Below are 23252 nucleotides of genomic sequence, written 5' to 3' on the forward strand. Positions count from 1 at the left end.
GTTTTTTCCCTTAAAATGCAGATTTCCTTTAAAACTCACCAGAAGACATGGGAGTGTAAACTCCCCTGGCCCTTGAAAGCAGGTTTTGTGTGACACACTGTCTTGTCCACACCAGGCCCTGCTGGGTCTGCCAAGCTTGCGGCCCCAGGGCAGACACCCGAGGCCCAACTGCGTGGAGGCTGCAGGAACGGAAAGGCCTGGGGGTAAGCTGTGGTCACATGGTCCCCGGGCTATAGGTGTCCTCATGTGCCACGTGGGATGGGTTGCACCTGACTCCATGTCCAGGGCGGGGTGAGGGCCCCACCTGGGCTGAGTATGGCCGCCACACCAGGCAGGCCCAGCTCTCCCTGTACATGGCCACTTCTAGGCCACTGACCACCAGGCAGGACGGCGCAGGCCTGAGCTGCCAGGACATGTGGGGCCCAAAGCAGGCTGAGGCCGTCGGCACTGTGACCTGCCCCCTAACGTGGCCCCACGACGACCCCCACCTCTGCCGGGCCTGGGCTGACTCTGATGCTGGCGTGGCCCTGGGAAGGTCTGAACGGGAGCCTCAGGCGCTGGGCTGTGTGTTGTCTTTGTCTGCAACAGCGTGCACACTACATTTGGATTTGTACTCAATTCTGCCTTTCCAATGAAGAGAACTGAAAAAAGAAAGTAGACGTGCTGATGTCAGCGGTCAGCCAAGCAGAGAGGGCAGGAGGTACAAGCCTGATTAGATGCCCATGGGACTGAAACGCCAATGTGAAAAACACCAAAGATAAAGAATAAACAACGCTAAAAACGTGGCATCAGGGTTCTTCTCTGAAAAGGGAGACAAGGTGATGGAAGAGGGGAATTCAGAGCTGAGGACGGATGATTAGGCCCCAGACCCACAGAGCCAGGGCTCCACCTGCAGGAAGCCTGGAGGCAGCGTCACGAGGGCTCCTCTGAGGCCGCTGAGTCCCCTCTGGGCCTGCCGCCCGCGCCCCTCGTCCTTGCTGCCGAGCTGTCCGCCCTGCGACCGTCTGCCCTGTACGGCGTCCACACTCCCTGTCGGAAGCATCGTGCTCACCCTGCAGGCGTGCGCCCAGGCAGACAGGCACGGCGCCGACTTTACCCTCAGGAGTACTTCTGACGCCCACAGCGTGGAGGCTGGAGCAGAGTGCCGCCTGCCCTGCTCGGCTCCCCGGGGCGGACCACCTGCTCTCAGCCCACTCGGCTGTGGGCCTGACCCAGGGGAGAGGACCTAGGGGTCTGCGGGCAGGTCTCAGTTAACTGCGAGTGAGGACCATAACTAATTCTTTCCGCCCGCCGTGCCCCAACCAACATGGGGTGAGGAGGGCACACCTGGCCCACGGGAGGTCACAGGTGAAGCCCACGACGGGAGACAGACGAGCCTCATGTGATGGGGCCACACCGCCAGCCTCACCCCTGCCTGCCGCTGGACCAGCCCGCTGCCTCCCAGAAGCCTGTCGCAGTCCCCAGCAGGGAGACGGGGGCTGGCTGCCCGTAAGGAAGTTCTACAGCATGAAGAGCAGACACATCACACTGCTGCCCAGAGAGCCTGAAGGCCATTTATTCACTGTGTGGCCGAGTCGCTCCATCAGGAAGAGGCGGGCCGGCGGCACGGACACCCAGACGGGGGTGGGGGAGCCTGCCATCACTCACGCGTGAATCCCCTGAGGCTGGTGGGCCCTGTGGGGAGAGGCAGGGTCACCGTGAGGGGCTCTCGGGACCCATGCCCTGGCTGCTCCCTGGGCCCCACTCACCTGGACGCTGCCTCTGCATCAGCCCCGAGATGCTGATGGGCTGCCTGGGCACTGCCCCTCTGCCTGCCACAGGTGCCAGGCTCTGCCTTGGCCGCTCACAGGGCATCTGCAGGGCCGGGATCCTAGCAGCAAATTTGATAGATAAAATCACCAGTGCCTCTGACCCTGTGGTCATTCAAGGGTCGGCTGCTTCTCAGTTTCCAAGGCCACACGGCCAGCCTGGGGCCGTGGGTCCAGCAGGAGCAGCCCCCACACCGCGCCCGGCAGGCAGCCTCATGGGAGACCTACTCCAGACTGTGGTGACCCTGGGCAGTTGACCCTGGTCAGCGAGAACCGCTGCTCACTCCGAGGGCCCAAAGCGTCTGCATGGGACTCCCAAGGTCCTCTGTGCTGACACTGAAAAAGCCAAGTTACAGTAGCGGGGCGTGGAGCAGGGGGCAGCTCCCTGGGGGTTGGAGGGCGTGGAGCAGGGGGCAGCTCCCTGGGGGTTGGGGGGCGTGGAGCAGGGGGCAGCTCCCTGGGGGTTGGGGGGCGTGGAGCAGGGGGCAGCTCCCTGGGGGTTGGAGGGCGTGGAGCAGGGGGCAGCTCCCTGGGGGTTGGAGGGCGTGGAGCAGGGGGCGGCTCCCTGGGGGTCAGAGGGCACAGAGCTGCCCCCCCGCCATGGAGTGGGGTGAAGGCGGCCTCATGGAGGTCTGGGTTGGGCCTGTGTTCAGGCAGGCGACGGGGTGGCTTTGTCAGTCACGGGCAGGAGGCCAGGGGTCTGGACAGTGCCAAACGGCAAAGTGTAGATGGGCTCTGGGAGAGGGTTAGAGGGAAGGAAGGGTCTGCCGTCTGCGGAGATGGCCTGGGCTCCCAGGGCTGAAGAGCCCCTGGGGGAGGCGGCCCACGCCCAGCTCAGCTGCCCCTGCACACGGCGTCGCCGGGCTGGGTGTGCTGTGGGCCCTTCCCGCTGGAGCCCTTCAGGGCAGCACCTGCAGAGTGGCCACCCGCCTGTCAGGATACACTGCCATCCCCAGGGTCCTGCAGCCAGGATGGCTCCTCCAGGGTTTTTGTGACAGGGCACCCCTGTCACCTTCCAGCTTCAAGAACGCGAAGCGGTGCACACGGCACAGCCTCCCTCAGAGCCCAGGACAGGACAGGCAGGGTCCTCACCCCCTACTTTAGGCCTGTGGCCCCCCAGGAACCAAGGGCGGGACCTACCTGAGCGCCTGGGGCTCGCTGGAGCATCGGGGTGTCAGGCCGAGGTGCTGAGGGCGGTGGGCGATGCTGCCTGCAGTGAGAGGTCAGGGGGGCTGTGCCCCTCACCACCCCCACCCAGGACCCCTCGCGCTCCCTTGTCTTCTCGCCTGAGCAGTCTGATGCCACTGCTCCCTCCCCTCCACCGCTGCTGCCAGCGGCCTTCGGGAAGGACACTCCTGTGTGCAGCGGCGGCTCCCGGTCAACGTCTCGACACCTGTCACCCAGAGGGCCACTGGCAGGGAGGCCCTTCTGGCTCTGAGGAGGGCAGCAGCCGCAGGCAACACCAGGCGCCAGGACCACTGTGTGGTCTCCACCCAAGGCACAGAGGCTCACCCCCCAACCTCTGCCGTTGACCCCTCCCGGCTAGTAAGAAGCTTCTGCTAAAGTGTAAATGGTCCCTGGTGTACTTCAGCCACACCAGGGGGCAAGTATGAAAACACGGCTCTTTCCAAATATCTGAATTCCTGTGCATCTCAGTTCTGCAGTTGCAACAGGAGGAAGCAGGAAAGAGAGGAAAACAGCGTTTAGCTTTTGTCCTCTCACGTAGCCCTTCCATGACCAATCTGGACCAGAGAGGGTGAGTACCTCTCCCAGCACTACATGGCCAACGGGGGTCTCATCTCTTTGCCCGGGGCCATGTGGACTGTGAACGCACAGCCACTGCAGGTGACTGTGGGAGACCCCACAGAACGGCTGGGAGCCAGGACGAACCATCTCAACAGCTGCGTTCACAACGCCTGCTGTTTTTGGGGCTTTACAGGGTCTGACAACCTGGGGCCTCGTTGACCCTGAAGAAATGACCCCTCCCAGGTAGGCTGATTCTCAGAGGTGGGGCTGCTGTGCCCGTGAGCCGTGCGCGCCTCTGACGTGAGAGCAGCCAGGCCAGGGCTGGGTCCTGTCTGCAGCTACACTCGGCCCAGACAAGCGGGGAGGCCTTGCCACCTGCCAGCCTGCGCGCCCCGCCACCCCTCCACGGCCAGCCCCAGCCCCAGCTCTGGCCCAGGCCTGCGCCCCCGCCTCCCGAGCGGTCCTGCCTCCTGCTTCTGGGGACTGCGAGTCCGTCCTGCCTGCAGCTCCCACCCTGCTGGCCTCACCACCCGATGGCTCCCGGGTACAATCCTGTGTTCAGCGTTCACATGCTCAAGCCTCGATGGCCAGTGGCAGCGGTTTCTCATCTGTGCTTTACAGACTTTGTGGGGACGACTACCGTTACCACCACCAAGGACACTGAGGCACTAGGAGGTCAACAACTCACAGTTGTGTGGGCAGCAGTCTGACCCCAGGGACAGCAGGCGCCAGGCCCTCGGTGGTCTTTCGAGTCCTGCCTGAGCATCAGGGACCCAGAGGTCTCTGTCCTGAGGGTGGTGACCTCGGGCTAAGGAGTCCGAGGAGGCAGCAGGGCTGGGCAGCGCCAAGCTGTCCGCAGGGCCGGAGCCGCAGCCCGACTGGAAGCCAGCGACCAGCTGAGGACATCCCCGGGTCAGGGCCGGGTTTCGGTTCAGGAAAGCAGGGTAATTGAGGGTGTTTGACAAGATTTCCTTTCGAAAAATTCAAATGTTGACATTTAAAGAAGGTAAATCTCACTGCCGGGCGTGTGGGGTGCTCATGTCCATGACACCAGGACGGGGGGTCCTCTGGACAAGACCCTGGGCGCTGACAGGTGGGCGACCCGAGACAGGTGAACGGTTGGGCTTGTGCACAGGCTCATGGATGGAAGCAGCAAGGGGATAGAGCCATGGTCCCACGGCTTTGATGCTTCCAGGCGTGTCTGCCAAGAACTGACTTCCAGCTGCCATGGAGCTGAAATCCGTGAGGAGACTGGACCATTCCAGGACATCACCAAGGCAGCTGACGGCCCCACGCCTGGATACCCACTGCCACCCGGCTGGGGAGGGGGCCCCCTCACCTGGGCCGTGAGAGGGCGGCTGGGGACCTGGGGGTTTGCGTCCGGGGTCGCGAGCAGGAGGAAAGGGCACAGCGTTGTAGCCAGCTTGCAGACCCGCAGAGCAGCCACAGCCATCCCGGGAGAGCCGGGCGAGGCCCCAGGACTCGCATGATTTTGAAAAGTCCTCCAAAGCCATGTGAGCAAAGGGTGGAGAGTCCTCAGCAGAGAGTATTTCCTCACACACGGGGGCACGGGGGCACGGGGGCACGGGGGCAGGGCTGATGGCGACTCCTGGTCAGACACAGGGGCCAGACAGCAGGAGGACCCTGCACGGTGCCAAAAACAGTCAACCGAGGGTCTGCCCAGCGAGCTCAGCCTCAAACGGAGACAACGTCGTTCAAAGGTGGCCAAAAACTAGGAGAGCTCACTGCTGGCCCAGCTGCCCCACAATGAAACGGTGCTTGGGTCGGGAAAGAGTGACCGCCGACAGGCATGCGGCTCCACGGGAAGGAGGCGGGTGCAGACACCTGTGGAGCGGGCTTGACCCCTCCTGTCTCTAAGACAGTGAGCGTCTTTAAAGGGAGCAGGACAGCCGGACTGCGGGCTCTTGTCACCCGCGGCTCCACGTCAACAAAGCCTCTCAGATGGGGGGAAGCCATTTGATCAGAACTCGGTTGGGCGGCAACAAGAGGCTACAGCTCCCCAGGCACGAGAACCACGGTCGGCTTGGCTCCGCGCCGCCCCTGCAGGCTCAGCTTCAGCCACAGCCACCTCTGTTTCCCAGAGTCCCGAGGCGGGCGTCCCAGGGCAAGGCACAGGCAGATCCGAGTCCTGGTGATCCAGCGGACCCCGGTTCCCGCCTGCAGACGTGCCTTCGGGCTGTGTCCTCACGTGACCTCTTCCCTGTGTGCCTCTCCCGGTGAGGACACGGATCCTACAGAATTAGGTCCCACCCTCAGGACTGCACTGACCTCCTGGAGACCCCAGCTCCAAAAACAGCCACAGCTTCCAGGGGACACAGTCCACAGCAAATGGTGCCTAAGAGTGGTGAATGCCAGAGGAGGCAGCTGAGGAGATTCGGATGAGCATGGAGCCCCGTGTGGCAGAGAGAGCACAGCACAGAGGCAGACGTCGGTCCAAACCCATTAACAGCTGTGCTGACCCAGTGGACTGAGCGCGCTACTCAGAGGTGGAGATCATGAGCATGACCCAACCACGCGTGCCCACGGGACGCACACTTTAGGTCCAAAGACACAAATGGGTGAAAGCAAAGGAGAAAAAGATGCCTCGTACATACTGTACCCAATCTGACATTCAATGAGGAAAATTCCACTATCAAATAACTCACTCCTCAGGTTCCAGTTTATGAAAAAAGCATTAAGACTCATACGCTGAAAATGACAATTCTTCAGGTCACTGAGGAACCAGTAACTGGATAGATCTGTCAGGTCTCATTGAGAGGGCAACCCCCAAACCGTGAGCCCCCACTAATCCCACAGGTAGAACCTGACCAGCGGATCTTAGGGTCCACGTGCAAATGCCCTGCACTTGCTGCTCGGTCGCTAAGCCGTGTCCAGCTCTTTGTGACCCCACGAGCTGCAGCCAGGCTTCCCTGTCCTCCACTATCTCCCAGAGTTTGCTCCGATTCACATCCACTGAGTCAGTGATGCCATCCAACCATCTCATCCTCTGTCATTTCCTTCTCCTCTTGCCTTCAATCTTTCCCAGCATCAGGGTCTTTTGTAATGAGTCAGTTCTTCACATGAGATAACCAAAGTATTGGAGCTTCAGCATCACTCCTTCCAGTTGATATTCAGGGTTGATTTCCTTTAGGATTCACTGGTTTGAACTGGCAGTCCAAGGGACTCAAGAGTCTTCTCCAAACACCACAGTTGGAAAGCATCAATTCTTGGGTGCTTAGCATTCTTTATGGTCCAACTCCCACATCTCTACATGACTACTAGTAAAACCATAGCTTTGACTGTACAGACCTTTGTCAGCAAAGTAATGTCTCTTGTTTCTTAATAGGTTGTCTAGGTTTGTCATAGCTTTCCCTCCAAGGGGGCTTCCCTGATGGCTCAGTTGGTAAAGAATCCACCTGCAATGCAGGAGACCCTGGTTCGATTCCTGTGTCGGGAAGATCCCCTGTACCCAACCTGAAATGCAATGAGAAGGGACAGGCTACCCACTCCAGTATTCTGGCCTGGAGAAGTCCATGGATTCATGGGATCGCAAAGACTCTTTCCCTTTCCTTCCGAGGAGCAAGCATCTTTTAATATCATGGTTGTAGTCACCATCTGCAGTGATTTTGGAGCCCAACAAAATAAAATCTGCCACTGTTTCCATTGCTTCCCCATCTATTTGCCATGAAATAATGGGACCAGATGCCATGATCTTTGTTTTTTGAACGTTGAGTTAAGCCAGGTTTTTCACTCTCCTCTTTCACTTTCATCAAGAGGCTCTTTAGCTCCTCTTCACTTTTTACCATTGGGGTGGTGTCATCTGCATATCTGAGGTTATTGCTATTTCTCCCGGCAATCTTGATTTCAGCTTGTGCTTCATCCAGCCCGGCATTTCACATGATGTACTATGCATAGAAGTTAAATAAGCAGGGTGACAATATACAGACTTGATGTACTCCTTTCCTAATTTTCAACCAGTCCATTGTTTTACGTCCAGTTCTAACTGTTGCTTTCTGATCTGCATGCAGGTTTCTTAGGAGACAAGTCAGGTGGTCTGGCATTCCCATCTCTTGAAGAATTTTCCAGAGTTTGTTGTGATCCACACAAAGGCTTTGTGTTTTTCCTTTGATCTATAAGGTAGTTATAACTGTGTTAATTTTCAAATATTTGTTTTACTCTCAGATTTCTCTGTTGCTGATTTCCCACTTAATTCCACTTTGGCCCCAAACGCCCTCTGTGTAAACAGTCCTTCTCAGTGTTAGGGCATGTGCCACGCCCCACTGCCAGGTCCTCTCCACAGACGTTCCAGCTGACCTTGGGAAGCCTCCCTCCTCTCCGCCGCCACTGCTGGAGGCACTGTTTATCAGGTAAGTGGTTGCTTCCCTTACGATCACTTGTCTAATAGCTGCATCAATTATAATAGTGAATGTTCAAATAGGTGCTGAAGGGATGATTACTTTTAAAATTCTGTGGTCTGGCCTCACATGCTTGGGGGCTTCTGTGTGGGGTGTCTGCACTAAAAACTATGTCTGACAAACGGACTTGAACCATCGGGAAGGCCCCCCCCAGGAGCATGGCCGCCGTCTGCGGCGAGCACGCTGCTCCGGCTCCTCGCCAGCCGCTCGCTGAGGCCCGTGTGGTGTCTCACCTGTCTGCGCCTCCGAGCGCGAGGCGTGTCCCCCGCAGACAGCGCACAGCAGGGGCCACTCTCCGCCCTGGCGGGCACTCACACTGGACACTGTCCAAGGCCGGCACTGCGCGTCCACTTCACTGCTTATTTCCACCTCGGAGCGGGAGAACGCGCTCAGCTCTTCCCGCCACGCGCCAGCCTCCGCTCCGGGCACCTGCAGCGCGGTCAGGTGTGCACACCTGGGTGAGCATCGTGTCCTGTCACCACGAGGCCCCCCCACTTCTGGCCGGTGTCTCAGGCGTCGCCAGTGCAGGGTCACTCCTTCCACCCTGACCGTGTCTGCGCTGCCGCCGGAGCGCGTCTCGGGCGGGGGCCACCTCTCCACTGGCAGCCGGCTGCTCAGCACGGTGCAGGGGGCTGGCGTGCGCCTGTGCCTGCTGATTCACTGTCTCCTGTGCCTCGGTCCTCTCCGCCCGTCAGCCTCTGTTGCCTTCTAGATGCTTTTTAATGTAACTGCTTCCATTCCTCTAGATTTACAACGGTCCTTTCCTTTTTTGTTTTTTAACACTTGAAGCGCAGTTTACTCTCAATGTTGTCTAGCTGTGAGCATACAGCTATGTGTTTTAGCTACACATTCATCTACCCTTTTCCATTATAGGCTCTTACAAGACACTGACAGAACGGAGACAAGGTCCTGCCGTGAGAGCACGGGGACCTGCGGTCTCCACCCGCCAGACCCCGGGCTCCTAAAGGGAAGGTGCTCCTAGCAGTGGGTTCGGTGCCTAGGGCCTGCAGACACCAATATGAGACCAACCCCTGCAGGGCAGTGCCAAGGTGGGGGCCCAGGATGCCCAGCGCCCAGGAGGAAGGCCGCCTCCATCGCCAGTGCAACAGGTCAGCAGGAAGCAGGCAGGGCTTGAGGACGAGGGAGAGGAGGCTTCAAGGGGGCTGAGAGGTGCTGCGTCCACAAAACAAGCGGCTGGAACCCTGGCTGGTGGACACTCAAGCTGCACAGGAGGAGGGAGGCGGGCAGGAGGTGAGGAAGGGCCCAGGAGCGACTGAGGGCCTGAGATCCCAGGAGAACGTGGGGCAGGGAGACAGGAAGGCGCAGGCCTGCCCTGTGCACTGGGGCTGGGAGCACCCACGATTTCCTTCTGAGGCTGGGCAGAAGGAAATCAAGCCCCAACCAGGTGCTCAGGTGTCAGGGTGGCACCAACAGGCCCTGGATAGGGGCGGCACAGAACACCCACACCTTGGGGTGACGCTCAGGACCTCAGCCTCAGGGGGAGAGGACAGGAAGCCAAGGGCGGAGACGTGGCAGCCACGGCGAGAGAGAGAGGAGGAGAGAGGGAGAGAGGGACAGAGGAAGAGAGCCAAGGTGCTGAGGGTGGAGAGGAGTCAGCACTCGGCTCACGCGTGTGCGTTTCCACGACGAACACACGGGGAATCTTCGGGGAGGGGCTCCGGGAGGATGGCCTGAGCCTGAGCCTGGTGCTCACACTGACCCCCAGGAAGGGCCCGGCACTCACCCAGCGGCCACGCCAACAGCCACCAGGAAGCACAGTGGCACTAGGATTTCTGTGCACAGCCCAGGAGACAGGACACCAGGGCCGGCGGCCCCTGCACCGCGTCGGGTGGGCCTGCAGGAGTGGCCCGCTTTGGGGGAAGGGTAGGCCCTGCAGCGTGTGCGGTCTGGGCGAGGCGAGGGGTCTCCGCTTACCCATGCGTCCGTCCTGAGGTGGGCTGAGCAGGGAGATCCTTGGTGGGCCAGCGGCAACCTCATGCTGCGTCGTAAAGAGAAAACGACTGCTGATGCGCCCGACGGGCTCAGGAGCAGAGGCTGCCCCTGTTTGCTGAGAGCGCAGATCCTTAGTCGCATCTGCCTGACACACTGTCGACCTCGCGTGTGGGAACGCGGCCGCCGGCTGCTCCACGCCTGCCGCCCCAGGGGGCCCAGGTGGCGAGTGGATGAAGGCTCCACTGGGTGACTTCAAGGATCTCACAAGAGGAAAAGTAAACGAAGTTCTCGGCTGACATTAGGAATTAGAAAATCCTGAGTAATCCTCACTTTGGGAGTGTCTCCTCACCTTGAAATCCAGATGCTGACAGATGCTGGCAGGTGGCGGCGAGGGCAAGCCCGCTCCACACCACGCCCCCGCCAGGTGAGGCCCCACCCCGCTCGCGCTGCCCGAGCCCTCCGCTAACTGTGCAGTGGGACCTGGTGGGGGGCACACACCTGGTGGGGGGCCAGGAGCCTGGGCCTGGCACTACTGCTGCTGCCCGCTGGCCACCACCCCCGTGCCCCCGCTGTGCCCTCCACACCACTCCCGTGCCTGGCACCACAGCGCTCCTTCCCTCCATCACGCAGCCTCCCTGCTAGCTCTGTGGCGGCCTCAGTCCAAGGCACCCTCTGCCAACGCCCTCACCCCAGCCTCACCTCTGCTGGCAAGACGACAGCCTCGGAGGGACCCCCAACACTCTGCAAGTGGGGTCGCACTGCCCAGCAAGACGGTGTCCACCCACGGGAGCAGCTCCCTGCCTCTGGGCTCCAGCCCCTGCCCACCCAGTGCAGGCTGACACCTCACAGAACCCGAGGGGAGGGCCTCTCCCTGCATCTGCGGGACGGCCGGGCTGGCTCCGCACGACCCTCGCTCCTCACCGAGGCTGCGGCATGGCTGGCTGTGAGCAGGCCCGACCCCACAGCCCTTCCTGCGGCCACTGCGTTCAGAGCCCCCTCCGGCTTGCCCACCCTCCCGGGCCCTCTCTGGACCCTGCTCCTTGCCCCCCACCTCTGGCCTGTCCTATACTTGGTACCCCGTGTGTCCGGCAGAGGCCAACTCTGAGGAGTCAGTCACAGCGCGGGGACAGAATCGCTCCTGTCAGGCAGAATCCAAGCATCGTCTCTCCTCACAGGCCGGAGCCCTCTGTTCGCAGGAGGGTCCATGATGGTACAGAGGAAGACTTTGCAGGCACAGGGCATCCAGTGGGCACCGCCGCTGCCCAGGCTGGAGGGGGCATGAGTGCAACAGCACCAAGAACTGAGGCATCACAAGGCCACGGGGCCAGCGGGAGAGGGGGCACCCCTGCCCGCAGCCGCACCCTGGCCTCCCTCCCAGGCCTCTCCCTCGGAGCCGCCTGGCGACCGGCTGCCTCTGCGCATGTGTCGTGGGACAGCATCCATGCTGGGAAAGACCATCTGTGCAAAGCGCCTGGGACCACATGCATGATGACTGCACTCACCTTTCTCCTCGGAGAGGGCGTGAGGTCAACTTCCATGGACTCTACCCTGTTACACAGACAGCGAGACAGTCACAGGCTGACTGCACTGCTCACAGAAACACGTATGCGCACGCACGCATACGTGCACACACGAGGCCCTGCGGGCCCCTCCCTATAGCTGCTCAGTACTCCCAGGGCGGTGATGACAGCCCTGCCCAGGCCAGCAAGGCCTGTAAAGCAGACACACCTGCCCACGGACACGGACGCACCCGCTGTGTGGCTGCAACGGGCCTCCCGTCTCCTGCTCCCTGTCCGTCCCAGGAAGGTCCCCTCTCGGCTCCTCCTTGCCGCCTCACCGTCATTGGGCTCCTCCACCTCCTGCCGGATGCCCGGGGAGGGACCACTACCTCTGTCCACCCTGCCGCCCGGCCCATGTGTCCTCACCTGTGCAGTGCTCGGCCACGCCAGCTCCCTAACTAACACGCTCCAAGCTGGCAGGACGGGGCCAGGCCTTCCCGCAGGCACACAGGGCAGCTGGGAGGAGGGCCTCGCTCCCTACTTTCTAATATTTCTGCCCGGCATGGCCAGGGCACCCCGATCAGCCTTGCTGCCCACGGGCCCAACTGCAACCTTCCAAGAAAGACACTCCACCGGGGGGTCTAGGTCCCAGAGGCTGCCACCGGCCCACCCCTCTCATCCCAGTCAAAGGAAGAGCCCAGCCCAGTCACGTGGCCGCCTCACCCACCCCTCTGGCTGGGCACGGGAGTGAGGGGCAAGCGGGGGGCGCCTGTTCTCAGTAGCTGCGCTGGGGCGGGGGCTGAGGGCACAGACCTTTCAGAGGCTGACGAGTCACGGGACTGGAACAGAAGAGGCCCACCCGACTTTGCTGAAGGCGCTGTGACGACACCCAGTGCTGGAGCCATGGGCATGCCCAGCACCTCCGCCACCCTCCCTTTCCAGGCATCACTTCACTTACTTGAAGCTGGCGTTTTTACTGTGCTGAAAGCTGTTTGTTGTGATGACCTCACCCTAAATAGATGGAGAAAAGGCATTAATTGAGTCGCAAACATTTACATCCAGGTAATTCCTTCCAACCTGAAGTAAGGAAAACAGAAAACGACCCATTTCTCCATGACACGCCCTGGCCCTCCTCACCTCAGGAACCTGCACGGGCCTGGTCCACCCCAGAGGGGCTCCCCTGAGTCCCCAGAACCCACAGCAGGCAGCGCTGAGAACACAGCGGGTGCTCCGTCGAAGCCTGCTGAGCAGGACTGGCTGCTGGGCCCAGCTCTCAAAGGGCACTTGTGCCTGCTTCCAGGTGACCTCGTGAAACAAGTTGGGCGCTGGTGCGTGGGATGGACAAGCGCCCACGGTCCCCGAGACAGAGCCAAAAGCAGAGACACCACCGGGGCAGGGTGGGGAGACCCGGGCACGCGTGGTCTGCGGGGAGGGTGCCAGCTGCGGGGGTGGAGGGCACAGGTCCCCCCTGGAGGGAGACGCAAGCCACACCAGTGCAAGCGGAGTGGAGTGGTCAGCAGGGGGGCCTGGCCCAGAACCCACTGCCCCAGAAACCCTCCACCTGGAGACCGAGGAAAACAGGCAGACACCAGGCCCGGGAAAACCTGGAGACACCAGGCCCAGGAAACAAAGTGCCGTGAGCCTTCCCACCCGCCATGTGCCCCCTCCCGCCACACCCCCAGGACTCACCTCTGCAGCTGTTCCACCCGCAGCGTCGACTTCCTGAGGGACTCCTCCAACTGAGAAATCTAAACACGATCGAATGACTTCCCATTGCCACACAGGCCAGGCGACAGTTTAGAAGGGACAAGTGAATCCTCAAGCTCTTAAACCGGGAATCAGCATGCGAGTGACGTGGCCACGGCCCTCGCGCTTTTTGTGAGAATTTGTACCAAGTCCAGGCCACCAGGTGTGTTGGAAACCGGCTCCAGGAATCTCTCTGGGAAGTGTGAAGTCCAGCCCAGCACCACCCCACCTCGCGGAGCACCGTTCAGGCAGAGCCCACCACCCCCCGACACCCACCCCCTGCTCCTCTCCACCCACACGGCCCAAGTCACAGCTGAAGCTCCATATTTGTTTTCACTAAAGCTTCATTTTCCTTCTTTTGAGTTTCAAAACCAAGTGAGGAGGATGCTTTGGGGATAAGCAAATGGGCACTAAACCTCCTTTTGTGAAGATCGGCAAGAGCAACTTTATGTTCACATTTATGAAAAAGTACCACATAAACCGTGGGGTGACCATGGGTCTGTACTGATGTCCAGCACAGAGGTGTAGACCATGGTTGGGTCCCCAGGTGGCTGCATGGCTGACCTCAGAGAGGAACCGTGCAGCGGGCTGAGCATCTGCAGGCAGACACCACTGAGCGGCCCACGCTAGGACGGGGTAAGGCAGCCACCCTGCTCCCCGTGGCCCGCTGACTGGAGTTACCTTTTCTCCGTAGAAAGCTAACAGTCTCCTCCTGTGCTTTTCTTGAAACTCTGAGATCTGAGAAGACAACACGTGTCAGCTGCTGCAGAGGCCGAGGCAGGGGGCTTCCCGAAGCCCCTGGCTCCTCCCCAGACACAGCCCTCCTGCTGCCCAGCAGCCAGAGCGGAAGCTGGCAGACCCCGGGCTCAGGGGACAGCCCTGGCCAGGCGAGCTCCACCCAGAGGTGGTGAAGGCCACGGGTTTCACGTGAAGACCACGTGGGCGTGACGGCTGCTCTGCCTCCCTTCCACGTGACTCCAGTGGCACTCAGGACACAGGACAGGACCCGACCCACACGGGCCGGTCACCACGTGCTGTCCCTCAGGCAGCAGCCACTGGATCACAGGCATCCTCTGATCGGGACTTCGTGGGGCGAGCAGGCCACCAGGCAGGTGGGCAGGGCCACATTGCTCTGGGAGCCCAGTGACCTTTACTAGCTGGTCAAGGCCAGCAGTGCCTGAAACAGCACCATCCTTGGTCTCCAATTACGAGCCCCAACCTCCACGTCTATGGAGCAGAGCCTGGACCGCTCCTGGAGGTGCTGATGGACGTTAGGAGAGAAGGACTGGCTCACTGGTGGGAAGGGGGAGCTGCTGGTTTATGTGTTTATGTGGCTGTGCTGAGTCCTGGTTGTGGCAGGATCTCCACCTTCTTTACAGGATGCAGAATCCTCGGTGACAGCATGGGGGATCTAGTTCCCTGACCAGGGATCGAGCCTAGGCCCTCGCACTGGGATTGCAGTCTTAGCCACTGGACCACCAGGGAAGGCCCCAGAGAGAGCTATTCTGCAACCTAGGGGTTTTCAGATGACATCCACCCTCTCGAAATACTGAACTGAACTCTTCAGGCCTAATTCTTCTTGTCATCTGTGCACAGCTGAGAGACAGCGGAGCCAGAACTGAGCAAGCTGGTTGAGGTCTGTATCATGTAAACGCCCCCCCAGTCACTCCCTGCCCCCAGGGCTCTGCCCACAGGACTCTGCCCCCAGCCGTGAAGACGGCAGGGCATGCTCCCAGGGCTCACTGATCTGGTCCAGATGGAGAGAAGAAGTCCTTCTGTGCAAATAGGCTGGCTGCTTCGGGGCGAGGGGAGCCGCAGGCGGAGGGCAAACACCCTCCCAGAGCCCCTGCCATCCTGGCTGCTGCCTCATCAGAGGGGTTCAGAGCCCTTGCCGTTAGGCACCCACCCCACGGGACAAGGGACGTGCGTCTCCACCCACAGGAGGGTCGGTGGACACAGGCTCTACCTGGAGCGCCCGCCTGTGGAGGGGGTGATGCGAGGGCACCCAGGGCCGCCCCTGCAGAAGTCCTCACAGCTCCCGAGGCCCCGTCCCAGGAAGGTTCCGGATCGCTCCAACGGCCCTCACTCCCGTTGTGCCTGCCATTGCCCTCGCAGGCAGGGACCTGGTCCTCACTCATCAGCCCGGGACTGTCCCTGCCTCTCCCTTTACTTCCCCTGGGCAGGACCGGAGGTGAGGGCTGTGCTCCCAGGAGGGGTCTGAACAGGTCTAAAGCTGCCTTCCCGTCACCGCAGCAAGACAAGATGACAGTCACCTCTCTCAGCTCACTCCTCCGAAGGTCCTACGCTCAGGGCAAGAGAGACTGATGTCTGAAGCTAACCCCTGAAAGCATGCCTTGGAGCAGGGCCCAAACTGAGGAGCAGCACCGCCTCCAGGCGTGGCCCCAAGTTTCTGCTCAGCAGCGTCTGGGAGCCAGTCACAGGGAACCCCACCTCTGAGGCACTGGGCCCAGCAAGGCCATGGACAGGCTGCTTCCAAAGGGGACCTTGGTGAGGACCAGCATGCAGGGTTCCGTGATTCAGATGCAGCAGGACAGGTGAGGCCACAGCAGGACCAGGGCCATGGGCAAAGCTGGCCGTGGGCACGAGGCCGGGGTGGGGGTGGTCCCTGAGCGGTGGGGGGAGCAGCCCCAGAGGGCAAGGGCTTCGGGTGTGCTTGGGCGCAGCCACGCGCCACCTACCCTGGGTGGGGGTCAGCCCCTGGGATTCAGTGTTGGCCTGACCGACAGATACAAAACGAAAAAGGGCTTAAGTCCCCACCCGGGCTGAGACAGAGGTGAGACTTGAGGACACTCGCACAAAGCCTGCAGGCCGTGCCCGACAGCAGCCCACCCTGGGTCTCCTCGGAGGCCAAGGAGGAGCTGACCATGGCCACGCCGCCCTGGTGCCCAGACGGTGGGAGGACCGGACCGGAGGGAGGAGGCGTGTCCTCGGGCCGGGTTACGGTCTGGGAGCAGCACAGGCCAAGGGCGCCTGTGCGGAAAGGTCAGGAGACTCTGTCCAGCCCAGTGCCCTTGCTAGGTGAGAGCGTCAGAGGTGGGGAGGGCTCAGGGGCAGAACTCAGTCAGTTCTGCAGGAACCGGCTGGGTGCTGCTGCCACGCTCAGGCAGGTCCAGGCCCCGCGCAGGCGCGCGCAGCCTTGGTCCCGGCCGGCTTCACTCCCTTTGAGTCACAGAGGGCCCCACAGAGGCTGTTCCGCTGGTTTTACCTGCAAACGGCTGCCCTATGAAAAACTAACACTATGAGAAATTAAAGATGCTCATTAACTTCACTGAAAGTAACCGCAGACAACATGCCAGCATACACAGTGAGCTGCCAGGCTTTCTGTCGTGGGCCACTCTGCACGAGGTGGGCACTTGACCGCTACCAGCTGCCCGACCACGCCTGGTGGGCACACGTGTGGCCGGAGATGGAGGGGCAGCCGCTCGGCCTCCCTGGGGGCCCCAGGCTCTGTGCCGGGCCGTCCCTGGAGAGACTCTCCAGGCGCAGGGCTCCCACAGACCTCCCACGGATCATCACCACGGGCAGCTCTGGCCCTGGGGCCTCGCCTGAGAGAGGGTCTCCACTCTGACTGAGGCGACAGAGGCAGTCCATGTCCTGCCCGGCACTCACCTTCTGCTGATGCTGGGTCCCGGGGAACCCCTGTGTCCCCTGGCCACCCCAGCACGAGGGGGACGGCCTTGGCCCCGCTGGTGCTCTCGGTCACATCAGATCCGGATAGCAGCCTCCCAGGGGAGGGGACGGTCTCCCTTGGCTGGCTGATCACGGCCTCCAGGCCCAGAAGCCAACGGTCCTGCGAGCAGCAATGCCCAGGACGGGCCTCGGCCACAGTCGGCCAATGCTGCTGCCCTACTCAGCCTTCCCCCGAGGGCAAGTGGCAAGAGGCCAACGCGGGGGATGCACTTTTAACAGAAGGGCAGCCCACGGGACTGCTGTCCAGTGAAATCCAGTGAGGAATGCCCAGCATTAAGGCAGGGGATGTACCAAGTGTAAAAAGGAGCAAAGAGGGGATGCATGAGGGGGTCAGGAGAGGACACGCAGGCACAAAGGGGTCAGGAGAGGATGAACAGGCACGAGGACGGTCAAGAGAGGACGCGCAGGCACGAGGAAGGTCAGGAGAGGCCGCGCAGGCACGAGGAGGGTCCGGAGAGGCCGCGCAGGCACGAGGAGGGTCCGGAGAGGCCGCGCAGGCACGAGGAGGGTCCGGAGAGGTCGCGCAGGCACGAGGAGGGTCAGGAGAGGCCGCGCAGGCACGAGGGGGTCAGGAGAGGCCGCGCAGGCACGAGGAGGGTCAGGAGAGGCCGCGCAGGCACGAGGGGGTCAGGAGAGGCCGCGCAGGAACGAGGAGGGTCAGGAGAGGCCGCGCAGGCACGAGGGGGTCAGGAGAGGCCGCGCAGGCACGAGGAGGGTCAGGAGAGGCCGCGCAGGCACGAGGGGGTCAGGAGAGGCCGCGCAGGCACGAGGGGGTCAGGAGATGCCGCGCAGGCACGAGGAGGGTCAGGAGAGGCCGCACGAGGGGGTCAGGAGAGGCCGCACAGGCACGAGGAGGGTCAGGAGAGGCCGCGCAGGCATGAGGGGGTCAGGAGAGGCCACGCAGGCACGAGGAGGGTCCGGAGAGGCCACGCAGGCACGAGGGGGTCAAGAGAGGATGTGTCGGCACGAGGAGGGTCAGGAGAGGACGCGCAGGCACGAGGAGGCTCAGGAGAGGACGCGCAGGCACAAGGGGGTCAGGAGAGGAAGTGTCAGCACGAGGAGGGTCAGGAGAGGCCGCGCAGGCACGAGGAGGGTCAGGAGAGGCCGCGCAGGCACGAGGGGGTCAGGAGAGGCCGCGCAGGCACGAGGAGGGTCAGGAGAGGCCGCGCAGGCACGAGGGGGTCAGGAGAGGACGCGCAGGCATGAGGGGGTCAGGAGAGGACGCGCAGGCACGAGGGGGTCAGCAGGGGACGCGCAGGCACGAGGAGGCACGAGGAGGGTCAGGAGAGGACGCGCAGACACGAGGAGGGTCAGGAGAGGGGGTCAGGAGACACAGTGTGAAGAGGCAGCCCGCTGCCTGGTGTCTGGACGGGTCCTCCTCCAGACCCAGAGCTGCGGCCCAGCCCTCAAAACCTGAGGCTGGGTGGGCGTCCTGACCAAGCAGCTGCTGCGTCTCATGCCCTCAGACATGGGAGCCGGTGCCCGGCCTTCCCACAGTGGGGGCGGGCGCAGACTGGGCTCCTACCCCACCTCCAGCCCTGGGGACTCACCTGGGAGGTCTCCTTGGCGTACTTCCTGCACAGGCTGTCTATGCCCAGGAAGAGCGCCTGGATGTCGGAGTCTGTCTGAAAGAGAAAAGGCTGCTTCTGCCGACGCTGCCTCCAGGGCCTGGAGGGCCGTGCGCTTCAGGGCCGAGACCTGGCTAGGATGCCGTCACAGCGGCTTCCAGGGGCACCGAGCAGGCCATGGTGCAGGTGGGGGGCAGCACCACCTCCTAAGGACCAAGAGTGGCGCTGAGGAGTTTCAGGCGGTTGGGGTTGGGGCAGCCGGGTACAAAGGAAACAGTGGAATCAGAAGCAAGAAGAGCAATGGGCACAACCTCTAACTCTCACAAGCACGTGTTGAGTTACTTAGGCATAAATGTGACAAAAAGGGTTTACGAACCGGCAGCTGCCTACCGGCACGCCTCCTGCAGGCACACCTGCCTCTCCTCTCCCCCCACATCAGCACCAGAGACACAGAGTGGCGTGGACAAGGACACACATGGGCCCCGGTGAGCCCTACACACAGTGGGCAGGGACCCCAATGATGAAGACTCAACTGCTGCCCACTGAGGACCCGGCCCCACAAGGAGACCTTCTTGGGCCCTGGGGGAGGCAAGGGTGTCGGTGCTGACCTGCCAGGGCCCAGGGCTTCCCTGAGGGGAAACAGGGACGGGGACCCCCAGTGGCACAGAAGGGGCCTGCACTCCCTACGCACGGAGGAGGCAATATTAATAGAAAAATTCTGAGTGTCATTTCATTTAATTGTTTCAACAATGCAATGAGGGCCCCAGAGGAGATGGGAAAGAGACTTTTCCAGGAGCCCACAGCTAGGACGAGAATCTGCTCTGGGTCTGCCAGACTCCAGAGCTGGGCTCACGCTGAGACATGCTGGTTACTCCCTAGAAGCTTATAGGAGAGAACAGTTCCTCCAAGTGTGGACCGCAGGATATTAATACGTGTTCCTTGAAAAAGGGTTCTGTTGCAAATGCATTTGAGAAGCGCTGGGTGGAGGAAGTTTAACAGAGTGATGCACTCTTTCTACTGAGAAGGCTATGTGGCAACTAAGAGCACTGGCTGGCTTCCGAATCAGTCAGAGTTGGGTTCTCAACGCCTCTCTGTCTCTCTCTTTCTGTCTGTGATGGTTCGGAAGACATTTTGCGCCACCACCCTATCCTCCCGCCCCACCAGGACTCACTTTTCCCCACTTCTAGGAATTTATGCTCCAGAAATAGTCTTACAAGTATGCAGAACTATGTTAAAAAAAAGGTTCAAGACTGAAATAGTAAAACACTGAGAAAACCCAAAGCTTTCTTCCTATCACGCCAGGAAGTCCTTTTCAGAGAATGTGGGTGTGTACACTTTAGAACATGTAGTGTCAACTGGGAAACACCACTGTGTTAAAATCCCACCGACACCCAGAGTAGGGCCCACACTCCTGGTTGTTGTCCTTGGGAAGCAGGAGTTGGGGGCTTTCACATTCTGTTATGGTTTTCTGTTATGTTTGAGGTAATTTTATGTTTGTAATCAGAAAAAGAACTTTTACAGACTAAACATCAGATCAAATACACATCTTGGGACCTAAACTTGAAGGGATCAACTTTACTCCCTCGACCCTCTTAACCAGAATGGACCCCAGGGAGACCAACCCCACCACCATGAGGAGCTGCAGGAGCCAGCGCCCCACGCCCGGCCCCAGAGCGCTCAGGCTCTGGTGAGGAGACAGCTGTGTGAGGTATTCAGAACCACTAGTGGACTTTATACAGAAAGTCTGCACGATCTCCTAGCACACCAAGCAAATCAACAAAAGTTGTAGACACCACAAATGAGTAAAAATTGAATGTCACACTTAAAAAGAATCACTGATTAATATTAACATACTATGACTTCAACTTACGTGTTTTGAAAGTAGAATTGTACGACATGCAACTTTACAAATCAAGCATTCATCCATTTTACCTATAAAACAAAGCAAACTTTATTATAGTGAATAGTGCTTTTAAATACATATAAATGCAGACCTTAAATTACAGTACTTCTTATAAAAGTATACAGGATTATAGCACTTAGCGTGGACAAGCCTGGGGGCATGCACATAGCTGAAAAGACTTACACAGTAACAATCCTTTTTTTCTTGTTTTCCAAATATGCTCCAAAACAGTGGCCATACAGATCAACAACACTTAAACTTAGATCAGCCCAGATTATTTCCCACAAGCATATTTTATAGGAATAAAATGGGGATAACTTGGCTGAAAATGTTAAACACTACAAAATGAAAGCTCCTCCCACCCAACTGACAGCTCCAGGGTTTCGCCCTGCCGCTCAGCCTTGGCAGCAGGGCTCCTGGAGCAGGGCTCCTGGGAGGGCCAGGCGGCACGGAGCTCAGAGCCCAGGCGGCTCATCCCCTGGCTGCCCCGCCCCTTGCTCTGCCTCCTCCCACCCGCTCCCACCTGCCCCTCCCCCACCGCCTGGCCCTGGGCCCCGCGAGGCTCCCCCTCCTCAGCCGCCTCGCTCCCAGGGCCTCCTCTGGCCCCGCCCGGTCCTCACAGCCTCGGATCTCGGTTTCTCCACTCAGCAGCTTGGAGGCCAGGAGTCCACATCCGACTGCCCCAGGTCCTCCTAGGCAGCGTCAATGGCCCAATCCCAGGGCTGTCCCCTCCACAGTCATCACCTGAGAAAGAGGCCCCACTAGGCGTGCCTCTCTCCCCCTGCCCACACCAGGGCTGATGGGCTCGGCCCCCTTCCTGTGTCTTGGGGGGATGCCTCCCCTTCCCCACCCCAGGCCTAGTCTTCCAAGGGGGGGCTCACCTCCTCTGCCTCCGAGAGGGCGCCTGTCCTCCCACAGACCCCCTAAGCTCCGCCCCAGCCCTCCCTCTCTCCTGCCAGCACCCAGCCAGCCCCTCTCTCCTCTCCGCAGGGCACTTAGGCAGGTAATCTTCACACTAAGGCCAGTGCCCTGACTGCCCTGGGAGGCCTGGTTTGACATTTCTGCGGTCTCTCCCCACCCCAGCCTCCTCCTGACCTCACCCAGCTTCTTTAGGAAACACTCTCTCCTAGGTGAGAACAGGCTTGTGTGTCTCCTGCCTCCCGCCCTCCCCTCACTCCAGCCCCTCCAGTCCCCTCTCCACTGCACTCCACTGTCTGGGCCACCAGACCTTGTGTGCTCACAACCCTTTGGAGTCTCCCTGCACGGCTGTCCCTGGCACCTCTGTTCCAAACATGAGGTCCTGAGCCTCAGCTCAAACCTGCTGTCTCCCTCAGCACTCTGGATGGCCAGGGGAGCCCCACCCCCAATCCGGCCAGCTGCCGCCCAGACTCAAGTCTGCCCAACATGAGTCCTGCTTCTGTCCGGCCCCGGTGGCTGTCCTGCTCGGACGCGTCTCCCTGTGCTGGGCTCTGCTTCCTCCCTGAGTGCTGCCTAACCCCCGCCCCGCTTCCTCTGGCTGCCAGGATCCAGACTCGGCCAGCCCACCTGGGCACGTGCCTCTGCCCCCCCAACCCCAGAACCTGCGAGCCCAGCACCAGCGCACCTGTAGCACTACCATGACAAAGCCTGGAGGAGCCCGAGGGTCAGCAGTGAGCTGGGAAACACGCCAGGCTGGAGCAGGCGCGGTGGGGAAGGGGCGCGAGGGGCAAGCATGCACCAAAGGTCCTGAAGGGAGAGGTCCAGACACGGGCCCACGCAGGGCCGAGTGTGGGGTGAGCCTGGCACCAGCTGGACCCCCTGCTCACAGCTGCCCAAGGTGATGGGTGCCATTTCCTCCAGAGGGTCTGGGGGGGCGATGATGTTCTGATTCTTCATCTGTGAGCTGGTATCACAGGTCAGTCACTCTGTGAGAACTCACTGCGTTTTCATTTAGGCTTTTTTCCTGCCTGAGCTCTCTAAGTCAATAAAAACACTTCGGAAACAGAAAATGTCTGTCAAGGTGGTGCCACAGGCGCGCTGGTGCTGGGCTCGCAAGTCCTGGGGTGGGAGTCGGATTACCTCGCAGCCCGCAGGCAGCCGGGGGTCCCCTTTCCCTTGCTTCAGGCCCTCACACCCACCGCCTCCTTCCTCCGGACCGCTCTGCACCCGCCTCCTGGCTTCCCGCCCCACGCCTGTCGGGCTGCGAGGGGCAGGTGGTGCTGAGGTGCGGGGCCGCGCGCTGCCCACTGTGCCGGCGGCCCCGCTGCCCCAGCCCAGAAGCATCCAAGAGACGCGACCCCGGGCCTCTCGGTCGGCGCCCCGGCCCTGGTGCCGCCGGCCCTCCCCCAAGAAGCCCGGCCCCGAAGGCCCTCCCGCTCGCCTCAGGGCGCCTCCTCAGGGAGCCCCCGCCCTGTGTGGCCACTGCCCAGGGGCCTGGCTGCGCGCCAGCGCTGCCCGCCCCGCCCTGACCTTTGCGCAGGCAGACGTCGCAGTACACGTGGCCGCAGTTGGTCAGGCTGAAGCACGATGTCGCCTGGGGCGGCTGGAAGCAGCGGTTACAGAGCACCCAGCTGGCCATGTCTGGCCCAGGGCCGTGCCGCCGCCACGCGAGAGCCACGCGAGAGCCACGCGAGAGCCACGCGAGACCTGCGCGCGGGATCTGCGCCTGGCCTGAGGGCGTGACTCTGCGCCTGCGCGCCAGAGCGGCGCCGCTCCCGCCAAAACGCGCCCCGGAAGGTACCAAGGCCGGAAGGGCCGGTGAGGATTCCACTTTGCCGCCTGTGGGCTGTCGGGGAGGAGGAACGTGCAGGCGAGGACCCGGCCGCACTCGCTCCAGCGCTGCAATCCCCCGTGACCCTCCTGAGGGCAGCGCGTGGTACTCCCAGAGCTGAGTGGACCCCCAGGCGGCGCCGAGGTGGGTGCAC

General features: G+C 61.2%; 1 protein-coding gene across 32 annotated transcripts; it reads right to left on the reverse strand.

Annotated features, from left to right (window-relative positions):
- Positions 1–1528: 1528 nt before the first annotated feature.
- RNF212 (ring finger protein 212) lies at positions 1529–22943 on the reverse strand. 32 transcript variants are annotated; one of them, XR_014078965.1, is made up of 14 exons: positions 22798–22943; positions 20317–20378; positions 18429–18499; positions 13849–13905; positions 13111–13360; positions 12559–12889; positions 12380–12432; positions 12235–12298; positions 11425–11470; positions 9905–9968; positions 2949–3018; positions 2037–2144; positions 1749–1870; positions 1529–1674 (listed from the first exon to the last, which is right to left on the reverse strand). XR_014078965.1 is itself a non-coding variant. In XM_081577812.1 (13 exons), exons 2-13 carry the CDS (start codon positions 20342–20344, stop codon positions 1640–1642), a joined length of 837 nt encoding a protein of 278 aa, XP_081433938.1. In that variant the 5' UTR covers positions 20345–20378; positions 22798–22943; the 3' UTR covers positions 1529–1639. The 32 variants fall into 32 exon arrangements, 15 of the variants coding, with proteins under 15 accessions (XP_081433938.1, XP_081433861.1, XP_081433829.1 ...); XR_014078974.1 differs by lacking the exon at positions 2037–2144 and adding an exon at positions 8203–8398; XR_014078983.1 differs by having other exon boundaries at positions 12559–12726; positions 13111–13169; positions 18429–18503.
- Positions 22944–23252: the final 309 nt, after the last annotated feature.

Source organism: Giraffa tippelskirchi, chromosome 1, assembly GCF_054371585.1.
Source record: "Giraffa tippelskirchi isolate mGirTip1 chromosome 1, T2T-mGirTip1v1.2.pri, whole genome shotgun sequence".
Classification (NCBI taxonomy): domain Eukaryota; kingdom Metazoa; phylum Chordata; class Mammalia; order Artiodactyla; family Giraffidae; genus Giraffa; species Giraffa tippelskirchi.

What these genes read in the sequence shown, in the direction of transcription:
- RNF212 (XM_081577645.1), bottom strand. Translation starts at nt 22,906, where the DNA reads ATGGCCAGCTGGGTGCTCTGTAACCGCTGCTTCCAGCCGCCCCAGGCG. An exon ending in CAATTCTACTTTCAAAACAC is followed by an intron (nt 18,504 to 20,316) that starts GTAAGTTGAAGT and finishes TTTCTCTTTCAG; the next exon opens with ACAGACTCCGACATCCAGGC. An exon ending in AGCGAGCCCCAGGCGCTCAG is followed by an intron (nt 1,871 to 2,948) that starts GTAGGTCCCGCC and finishes ATTTGCTGCTAG; the next exon opens with GATCCCGGCCCTGCAGATGC.